We start from the raw sequence: 10975 nt of genomic DNA on the forward strand, positions 1-10975 counted from the left end.
TCACCCTTTCTCTCGTGTTTGGCACTGTTGTCCATACCCTCCCTTGTGTAATTCTGCCCTTCCCCATTTTTCCTCCTCATCCCTGTCCCAACTTCTTTGTCACAAGTTAGTATGACATTAATCTTTCCTGATTCTTCTTCTTTCTTAAAAAGTCATTCCTCCTTAGGTTCTTTCACTGACTCTGCTGTATGTGTTTGTGCCTCAAATGTTAGATATTCTCCAGTACTCTGGGCTTTCCTCTGCTCTTTTCATGTCTCTGTACAATCTCTAGGGACCTCACCTTGGTGTGTGGATTTAGTAACCATTTATGCACGGATGACTCCCAAGTCTGTCTATATTTCTAGCTTCGGCCTTTCTCTGCACTTACGAGTCTAGCTGCCCTCTGGATCATCGTGTGGATGTTCTACAAGCACTAAAATAAAATAGGAAGGGAACTAAATGTATTTTTCTTTATTGACTCTGCTGTTACTGTTCCAGTTCTAATCACACTCTACCCACACACGATTTGCCGTCTCTTCCATCGGCCTGTGTCATTTGATTTTGTGTCTCTAGTCCTCAAATATGATAAAGAAGAAATGTTATCTCATTGGTGCAACAAAAAGAATGAAATACGCTGCTTCCTGACCAGTTGCAGAGTGTCCTTTGGAAACAGTTGCAGACCTTCCCTAGTGCGTGGGTGTCTTGCGCATGGGTTCGCCATCTGGCTTGGGTCTCCTGGACCTGAGGGGGCTGATCGTTCTGTTACAGGCGGCCGGTTTGCTGCTGCAGCTCCGGCACAAGTGGCACAGCTTGTTTTTGCGCCGAATGAGAGCTCCGTCTAAACCCTGGTCTCAAGTTGATGAAGCCACCATCCGAGCCATCATAGCTGTGCTCAGCACCGAAGAACAGTCTGCGGGCTTACAGCAGCCATCGGGGATAGGCCAGAGGCCAAGGCCTATGTCTTCAGAAGAACTCCCTCTGGCATCGTCTTGGAGGTCAAATAACAGTAGGAAAACCTCAGCAGATACGGAATTTTCGGATGAGTCTGCGACTGCAGAAAGGTAAACTGATAACATTTTTAGCAAAACGGGAGACTTTTTTCCCCCAGGAAAATGAATTATTTATCATAGAATCATGCTTTTGTAATATTAAAAAATTACTTATAATCTAAAATACACAAAAAGGTTACAATAAAACGGGAAGAGTTTTTTACCCCCTTTTTTTTTTTTTTAAAGATTTATGTATTTATTTGAAGTGGGGAGGGACAGGGAGAGGGAGAGAGAGAGTCTTAAGCAGACTCTTTGCTGAGCAGGGCTAATCTGACGACCCTGAGATCATGACCTGAGCCGAAACCAAGAGTTGGGCACTTAACCAACTGTGCCACCCAGGTGCCCCAAGTTTTTTACAAATATTAAGATAATATGAAGGATTTTAAGCTACTGGTATCTATAAGTCATTTAATAAGGCAATTTTTTTTATCAGGAAGAACTCAAAATGTTTAATTTCAAGAATTCACAAATTTAGGGTCTGTTAAAAAGCTACCAATATATATATATTTTTAAAGATTTTATTTATTTATTTGACAGATAGATAGAACAAGTAGGCAGAGTGGCAGGCAGAGGGAGAGGGAGAAGCAGACTCCCCGCTGAGCAGGGAGCCGGACGCGGGACTCGATCCCAGGACCCTCCTGGGATCATGACCTGAGCCGAAGGCAGCCGCTCAACCGACTGAGCCACCCAGGTGCCCCCAAAAAAGCTACCAATATTTTAAAATTACATATTTTCATTGATATATGTCAAGTCATAACTTTCCCAGATATCCTACAGCAAGAGGTATGGGCTGTGGCCAATTAAAAGAACAACCTCCTCACAAGTCTTACCTAAGTATCAATATTGCTGACTAGTATTCCTCCAGGAGATCAATTATTCATTCATTTATTCAGTGACATATTAAACGTGTGTTGTTCTTGGTGCTTATAAGAGATACAGCAGTGTACCAAACAGACAAGATCTCTTCCTTCAGAGAGTTTATCTTTTATCCAGGGAAGGCATATAATAAGTAAACAAATGTACTGTAATGGTAAAATCTGTTACACTTTAGCCAAATTCTTCTTTTCTTTGCAGCATTTACAATTAGATATGTATTTTTTTTTTAAGATTTTATTTATTTGAGAGAGAGAGAATGAGAGAGAGAGAGCACACGAGAGGGGGGAGGGTCAGAGGGAGAAGCAGACCCCCTGCTGAGCAGGGAGCCCGATACGGGACTCAATCCCAGGACTCCAGGATCATGACCTGAGCTGAAGGCAGTCGCTTAACCAACTGAGCCACCCAGGCGCCCTAGATATATTTTTATTTACTATATGATTATTAATAATAATGAGAGCCCTTATATTGAATTATTTATCCAAAAATGTATTTTGATTATATAATAGTGGTTATAATGAATCATTGGCCATGATTCAAAAATATTTGTTGTGTAAGAACATTTGTTAGAATCAAATTTAAGTTTCTCTATATCAGTTAAAACATTTTTTTACCCTGTTATAATTGATAACAAAAACAATATTCTTGTCTGTGATGCTAGTTTTGGCAATATTGGTAGAAAGTCTGTGTGGTAAGATTTCGTTGTTAAAAAAATTGAAAATAGAAACAGGGAAAACATTAAAGATACGTGATGTTTACTGTTTTTTAAGGATCAGATGGGGCTGTTAGTGTCTTCTTTTGGTCAGATGTGCATATTTGAATGAAGCATACGGCTTCATCAGGTCAGACTTCTGTTAAAGGGGAGTAATCCATACTGGTTTCCAAGTTCTTCAGGTATTACACTTGAGGAATAATTCAGGCATTTGCCAAGAAAGTCTTCTCATAATGTGTGTTCCTGAATGTTTCTCTCTGATGTAGGCCCTGCTGGGCAATAGAAGAGTAAAAGGCGCATTTTCTTCTTAGACACTACCCACCTTTTGAAAAGATTGTTCTAAAAACTTACTTGAACAATGGTTTAGGATGTGGGAATAGATTTCCATAGAAGTTGTTATGTGGTAATGTTATTCCTAGGCCCATCTATAAAAACCTGTTAGGCTCATAGAGACTCTGTGTGTTGTGTGTATGTGTATGTGTCTGTGTGTATAAATGCAAATGTATATGTGTGTGTGCACATATTCACATACGTGCACACACACATTTTTGGAAAAAAACTTCCTTTTAAAGTAATAAATACTTATTTAATAAAAGTTAGAAATTTAATAAAATTAAGAAAATCAAAATTATAAAATGTAATATTAGTTATAATTCAGATATTGATTGTCTTACAAATTTAGTTTTTCACCTGTGATACTGGAATCAAGCATTTCCATTTCCTTACAAGTTGTAGCCTGGCATTCTTCATTTTCTTACCTGTTGAACAGTGAGATCTGGAATTTCATCTACCTTCAGACTTTTGGTAGTATTAATAGATAAGGCAGTATTATAGGTAAGTTCAGACTTTTGGTAGTATTAGTAGATAATGACTAAGCCACCCAGGCGCCCCTCCATGTCAGAACTTCTTAAATGAAAATTTAAGTGGAGGGCTTCATGAAAGGCTTTGTTTCCATCTGAATGAAATTTTCCAAGGAAGCCAAATATAAGAGAGAGAAGCTAGAATGGGGCTCAGGTTAAAAGATCAGTTTGAAAATCAAAAGGTAAATAGGAAAATACATTTTTATTGTAATAAGGTTTTACCCTCATTAAGTTCTGTCACCTAATTTTCATGTCACAGAGGTGCCAGCGTAAGAACGCTGGGATTTTAGGGGGGTCGAATTTACATAATGCATTGAACATCAATTCACAAGAGAAAAAAACCCCTGAAAGGTTGTTTTTTACACTTCTTAGCAGGTGGTTAATGATTCAGCCGTTCATTCATTATAAAGTCTTTTGTTAATATCTTTAGGCTTCAGCTATTTTATTCATTTGTGAAACAATCCTGGATCTAAGATAGTTATTGAAAGAAAAGTCACTCCTGGGGCACCTGGGTGGCTTAGTCATTAAGCGTCTGCCTTCAGCTTAGGTCATGGTCCCAGGGTCCTGGGATTGAGCCCCGCATCGGGCTCCCTGCTCAGCGGGAAGCCTGCTTCTCCCTCTCCCACTCCTCCTGCTTGTGTTCCCTCTCTTGCTGTGTCTCTCTCTGTCAAAAAATAAAATCTTAAAAAAAAAAAAGGAGAGAAGTGACTAATGGGGATAAGCTATTTTAACTTATCTTGAAGGAAGAGTAATTACATTGTAAGGGTGTTCGGAAGTTTATGAATTATTGAACACATTCTTTTTTGTTTTAAACGTGTTTATTATAAATATTGTTAAACACAGCAAACTAAATGATACGCCATAATGAACTCCATATCCCACATCAGCAGTTACCAAGATTTTCACCTGCTTGCTATATCTAACCAAATTTTCTTTTGTTTGTTCTTGGCTTTCTTTTTTTGGTTTACATATTTCAAAGTAAATCCCACACATCATGTCATTTTACCCTTCCATATTTAAATATGCATCTCTTAAAAATAGAGGAATTTTGGGGCACCTGGGTGGCTCAGTTGGTTAAGCATCTGACTCTTGATCTTGGTTCAGGTCTTGATCTCAGGGTTGTGAGTTCAAGCCCCATGTTGGGCTCCATACTGGTTGTGAAGCCTACTTAAAAAAAAATAGAGGAAATTTTCCTACATAATCAAAATCCAATTATTAATCCCAGTAAAATGATCATTTCCTCAGTTCTCATACTATACATTTATTTGAATTAGCATCCAGGGGGGACGCATGCATTATATCAGGGTGTCATGTTTCTTGAGTGTCTTGTGATCTCTAGTAGTTCCTCTGTTAACTTTTATTTTTTAATTTTTATTTATTTATTTTTTAAAGATTTTATTTATTCATTTGACAGAGAGAGAGAGATAGCAAGAGCAGGAACACAAGTGGGGGAGTGGGAGAGAGAGAAGCAGGCTTCCCGCTGAGCAGGGAGCCCGATGTGGGACTTGATCCCAGGACCCTGGGATCATGACCTGAGCCGAAGGCAGATGCTTAACGACTGAGCCACCCAGGCGCCCCAACTTTTTTTTTTTTTTTTAAAGATTTTCCTTATTTATTTGAGAGAGAGCCAGAGAGAGCATGAATGTCGGGGGGAGGGGTAAAGGGAGAGGGACAATCAAACTCCCCACTAAGTGGGGAATCTGACATGGGGTTCAATCCCAGGACCTTGGGATCATGACCTGAGCAGAAGGCAGATGCTCATCCGACTGGGCCACCCAGGTGCCCCCTCTGTGGACTTTTTTGAAGAAAGTGGGTTGGTGGTACTGTGAGGTACACCACATTCTGGATTTGTCTGTTTGTTCTTGGCCTTCTTTGTTGCCATACCATGTGTATTTTGTCTAAACTGGTAGTTAGCTCGCAGGGCTTGATTAGAGCCAATATTTTGGCAAATGTATTTTATAGGTGGTGCTGTGAACTTTGTATTGCATGTCTTCAGGAAGTACTCAGTGCTTTTTTGTTTTTTAATGTCTGGTTATTCCACAGACCTATACTTTTAGAAAAATTATAAAATACGTGGCTGCCAGCTTTGCTGCATTTATTCACAGAATTTTAGAATAGAAGAACCTTACAGTTTATCTAGTGTAATCCTTTTATTTAACACATAAGTAAATTAAAGCTCAGATAAGTTAAGAGACTTGCCCAGAATCACATACCTTAACCTTAGTTGCAAATTTAGTACTGTCCTAGAAGTCTTCTCTTCTGACTCTAGTCTAGCAGTATTCTAATACTTTATCATACCATAATTTTTTAGTATGCTTTTAAAATATATTTTACTTGGCTCTAAGATACTTTGTGAAAGTGGAAGGGAAGTAGGGTGAGTGATATTCTAGTAAGGGCTATTAGCATAGTTGTATTTATTTATTTATTTATTTATTTATTTATTATTTATTTATTTTTAAAGATTTTATTTATTTATTTGACAGAGAGAGACACAGCGAGAACAGGAACACAAGCAGGGGGAGTGGGAGAGGGAGAAGCAGGCTTCCCGCTGAGCAGGGAGCCCGATGCGGGGCTCGATCCCAGGACCCCGGATCATGACCTGAGCTGAAGGCAGACGCTTAACAACTGAGCCACCCAGGCACCCAGCATACTTGTATTTAAATAATTATATAATGTTAAAGACCTCTCCAATAGCATCATACAAGAGGTTAGGAGTTTTGTAAGGGAAATAATACTTTGAGTATTTGTTAACATTAAGTTAAGAATTTCTGTAAATTGTTAAAAATATATTTTTACCTGTTGTTTGTGTAAGGACACCCTAATATCTCAGATGTTTTTTAACTTGTGTGAGAAAACGAAATTCCCTTCTTAAATATTACTCCATATATCATAATGCCACTGGAACTATGGTTTGAAATGGAATCTGCTTTATATTATGAACTTGTGTGTCACTGATCTTTATTTCCTCCTTCCCACTCAAGAGTATTGATGAAATCTCCATCTCCAGCACTGCACCCACCTCAGAAGTACAAAGATAGAGGAATTTTACATCCTAAACGAAGCACCGATGACCGATCGGATCAATCTTCTGTGAAATCTACAGACAGCAGTAGCTACCCAAGTCCTTGTGCTAGCCCTTCTCCTCCATCCTCGGGAAAGGTAGAGTATCTACAAGTTGATGTAGCAAGGAACAGATTGCTAGCACATTTCATGTTACATATTGAAGCAAAATGACAAAACAATTCTACTTTTGGTTACTAATTGTGGTCTTTGTTCTAGATACAAATTGAATCTGGCAGACTTGAGACACCTTGCATAAATTTTTTAGTTTTTCCTGCTTGCCAGAGATTTCTAGTTATCCCCATCTTGGGATGTTTTAAAACTAACAGATCGTTTACCGATGGCACGTAACTCAGCCATCCACCATTTCCTTTCTGTATTGTTAGAACCTTTTTTTGTTAAGTTACAAGATGATCTCAAACTAGTTTAGGTTTGTAATTTCAGAATTGCAAACAGTGGTTTCTCTGAATTACTAATTGATTTTTCCAATTCAGTGGTTATATTAAAAAGATGGGGTGGGGTTAGGAAGATAGGAAATGTTGGTAGGGAATTGAGAACTATGTATCTTTTAAAAAATTTGTAATACTAATGATTTCAAATGTTTAGAGTATGTTTACTTTTAATTTCCTGTGTTGTTGGTACTGAGTAAGTATTTGATTAAGGTTATTTAGCTATATGTGTTCTGGGGAAAATGTCTGCTGAAACACTCTTTTTAAAAAAGTTTTTTTATTATGTTAATTACCATATATTATGTCATTAGTTTTAGATGAAACACTCTTGTTAGATAAGAGGAAAATAAATGTTTTTTGTGGATTTGCATTCTTAGGTTTTAGGGTGTTTTAAGTATCTTTATTTAGGTATATACACAGTAAGATTCACCAGTTTAAACTGTACAATTCAGTGAATTTTGACAAATGTATATAATTATATAAACGTATCACAGCCACATACAGGACATGCCCACCAGCCCTGGATCATGACGGCGGCCGAACTGCTCTCTGTCTCTAGAGTTTTGTCTTTTCTGCAATTTGCTCTAAATGGAATCATATGTATGTAGTTTTTTGTGACTGGGTTATTTCACTTTTGAAATTCATCCAAATTATTCAGTGTATTATTAGTTCATTACTTTTTATTGCTGGATAGTATGGCTAATACCATGGAATGTTTATCCATTCACCAGTTGGACATTTGGATTGTTTCCCACTTTTTGGCTGTTATGAATAAAGCTGCTATAATATTCAAGGACAAGTCTGTGTGTGTACGTATGGTTTCTATTCTTGGGTAAACATCCAGGAATAGAATTGTGGGATTGTATGGTTAAGTGCATGTTTAACTTTATAAGAAACTATCCAGCTATTTTCCAGAATGGCTATGCTTTTTTCCATTCCCTTCAATCATCTGTGAAGGTCCCAAATGCTCCATGTTCTTGACAATACTTGACATTATTAATCTCTTTAATGTTAGCCGTTCTGGTGGGTACATAGTGATACCCGATTGTAGTTTTAATTTGTGTTTCCCCAATGACTAATGATGTTGAGCCTCTCTTCATGTGCTTATTTGCTGTTCCTGAATTTTCTTTGGTGTGAGGTATCTGTTCAAATTTTTGCTCAACTTTTTTTGGTTGTTTATTGGTTGTTTGTCTTTTTTATTTAATAGTAAGATTTTAAAAAATGTGTTCTAGATACAGATCTTAATTATATATGCTTTGCAACTTTTTCTAACAGTCTGTGCCTGCATATTCATTTTCTTAACAAGTGACTTTTGAAGAGCAGTGTTTTTAATTTTGATGAAGTCCATTGTAGCTATCTTTTTCTTTTTCTCTTATGGTTCATATTTTTTGTGTTCTAAGAAGTCTTTGTTTAACTCTGGGGTGCCAGGATGGCTTAGTCAGTTGAGCGTCCGACTCTTGGTTTTGGCTCAGGTCATGATCTCATGGTCTTGAGATTGAGACACCCCTTCCCTCATGGGGCTCCACTCTCAGTGGGGAGTTTGCTTGAAGATTCTCTCCCTCTGCCCCTCTCCCCACTGACATGTGCACATGAGCGTGTTCACTCTCTCAAATAAATAAATCTTAAAAAAAAGAGAAATTTTCGCTTAACTCAAGATTACAAAGATGTTCTCCTATGTTTTCCTCTAGAAATGTTGTAGTGAGAGCTCTTACATTTAGCTAGATGCTCTGTTTTAAGTTTTGTTTATAGTATGAGTGGGTCACGGGCCATATTTTGTCATTTGCCTATACAGTTGTTCTAGCACCATTTGTTGAAAAGATTACCTTTTCCTTTGAATTATCTTGGCACCTTTGTCAAAAATCGATTGACCGTAAATAATGTGATCTACTTATTGGACTCTATTCTGTTGCATTGATCTTTATACCTCTCTGTTTTGCCTCTGCTACAGTGAGTTGTTTATAGTAGCTTTATACTAAGCTTGAAACCAGTTAATTTTTTTTCTCCAACTCTGTTGTTTTTTAAAATTGTTCTGGTATTCTAGGTGTTCCAGTATTCTTTCATATAAACTTTAGAAAATTCTTGTCAATTTCTACAGAAACATTTTTTGGTATCAAGTGGAATTGCATTGATTCTGTAGGTCAGTTTAAAGAAAACTGACAACAGGTTTTAGTTTCCTAATCCGTAAGCATGGTATACATCTGCATTTCTTTTGATATTCTTTAATTTTTCACAAGAGTGTTTTGTAAATTTCAGAGTTCAGGTATTACCTATTTTTTGTTAAGTTGATCTCTAAGTATTTTATATTTTTGATGCTGTTCTTTAAATTTTTAATTTCCAGTTCATGGCTAGCATATAGAAATACATTTGACTTTTGTATATTTACCCAATATGCCACAATCTTATTTCATTTATTAATTCTGTTAGCTTTTTATGTAGATTTCTCAGGATTCTCTACATGCATAATCATTTCATCTCTTAATAAAGGTCGTTTTGCTTTTTTCCTCACTAGTATTGATTCTGTTTATTTCTTTTCTTGCCTGTTCTCTCTGATTAGAGCCTCCAGTAAAATGTTTAATAAAAAGTATTGAGAGCAGACATCTTTGCCTTGACCTTAGAGGGAAAGCTAGCCCCTAGTTAAACCTGTCACCATTTATGATAACATAACTGTGGGATGTTTCCTTTTGGATGCACTTTGCTGAGAGGATTTATTAGGAATAAATGTTGAATTATGTTCAGTGCTTTTTTTTTTTTTTTTTACATCTACTGAAATGATAACAGAATTATTTTTTTCTTCTTATTTCTTCTTATTTCTTCTTTCTATTAATAAAGTGGATGTCATTGACTGTTTTTATAATGTTTATGCCTTACTTGGTCACGATGATTATTGTTTTAAATATTATTGGATTTGATTTTGCTTAATCAAAACTTCTGTTAAGTTTGGGATCTTTGTTCATGAGGGAGGGATATTATGTAGTTCTCTTTTCTTGTGTTGTTTTTGTATGGCTTTAGTATCAGGGTAATGCTGGCCTCATAAAATCAGTTGGGAAGTCTTCTTTCCACTTAAGGTTTTTGGAAGAGATGCCTAGAATTGATGCGATTTTTTTCCTTAAATGTTTTAACTTTCCTTGGTGTATCTCGAATCAATATTATACACTTCAGGTATAGTTTGAGAAGCTTGCAACAGTATGTTTTTTTTTTTTTTTTAAGATTTTATTTATTTATTAGAGAGAATGAGAGAGAGAGAACACATGAGAGGGGGGAGGGTCAGAGGGAGAAGCAGACCCCCTGCTGAGCAAGGAGCCCGATATGGGACTCGATCCCAGGACTCCAGGATCATGACCTGAGCCGAAGGCAGTCGCTTAACCAACTGAGCCACCCAGGTGCCCGCAACAGTATGTTTTTATTTTACCCCTTAGTCCTTTGTGTTACTGGTCTCATACATTTTATTTCTACATACATTAAAAGTGCCACAGTGTAGTATTTTTTACTTCGTAGTAAACTATCTTTTCCCAAAAGTCAGAAAAGTGTCCTTTATATTTATTCAATATTTACCATTTCTTGTGCTCTTTATTCTTTTGTGTTGATGTGAATTTCTATCTTGGATCATACACTTCTGTCTGGAAACCTTTTAACATTTCTTTTAGTACAGATATTCTGGAAATGAAGTCTTCAAGCTTTTGTCTGGAAAACCTTTTTCACTTTTATTTTTGGAAGATATTTTTACTGTGTATATAATTCTGGGTTGACAGTGGTTTTCTTTAATTTATGCAAAGATGTCATTCCATTATCTTCTCGTTTACAGTTTCTGAGGGAGGTTTACTGTCTTTCTTATTTTTATTTTCCTCTCTATATTTTTTTTTCCTCTAGCTGCCTTTAAGATTTTCTTTTTATCACTGGTTTTCAGCAATTTGATTTTGGTATGTTACTATTTGTAGTTCTTATTTAATCTATGTATTTATAGTTTGCATCAGTTTTGGAAAATTTAGGACCATT

At 36.7% G+C, this 10975-nt stretch overlaps 1 protein-coding gene across 2 annotated transcripts in view; it reads left to right on the top strand.

The window, feature by feature from the left end:
* Positions 1-10975, top strand: part of YTHDC2 (YTH domain containing 2) — a 123407-nt gene that overhangs the window by 53720 nt on the left and 58712 nt on the right. For both annotated transcript variants that reach the window (XM_035013931.1, XM_035013932.1), the window contains 2 exons: positions 748-1040; positions 6455-6632. In XM_035013931.1, the coding sequence (XP_034869822.1) occupies positions 748-1040; positions 6455-6632 (471 nt within the window). The remainder of the gene's footprint in view (positions 1-747; positions 1041-6454; positions 6633-10975) is intronic.

The sequence above is a fragment of the Mirounga leonina genome, unplaced genomic scaffold (assembly GCF_011800145.1).
Source record: "Mirounga leonina isolate KUSES-001 unplaced genomic scaffold, KU_Mleo_1.0 Mir_168, whole genome shotgun sequence".
Taxonomy (NCBI): Eukaryota; Metazoa; Chordata; class Mammalia; order Carnivora; family Phocidae; genus Mirounga; species Mirounga leonina.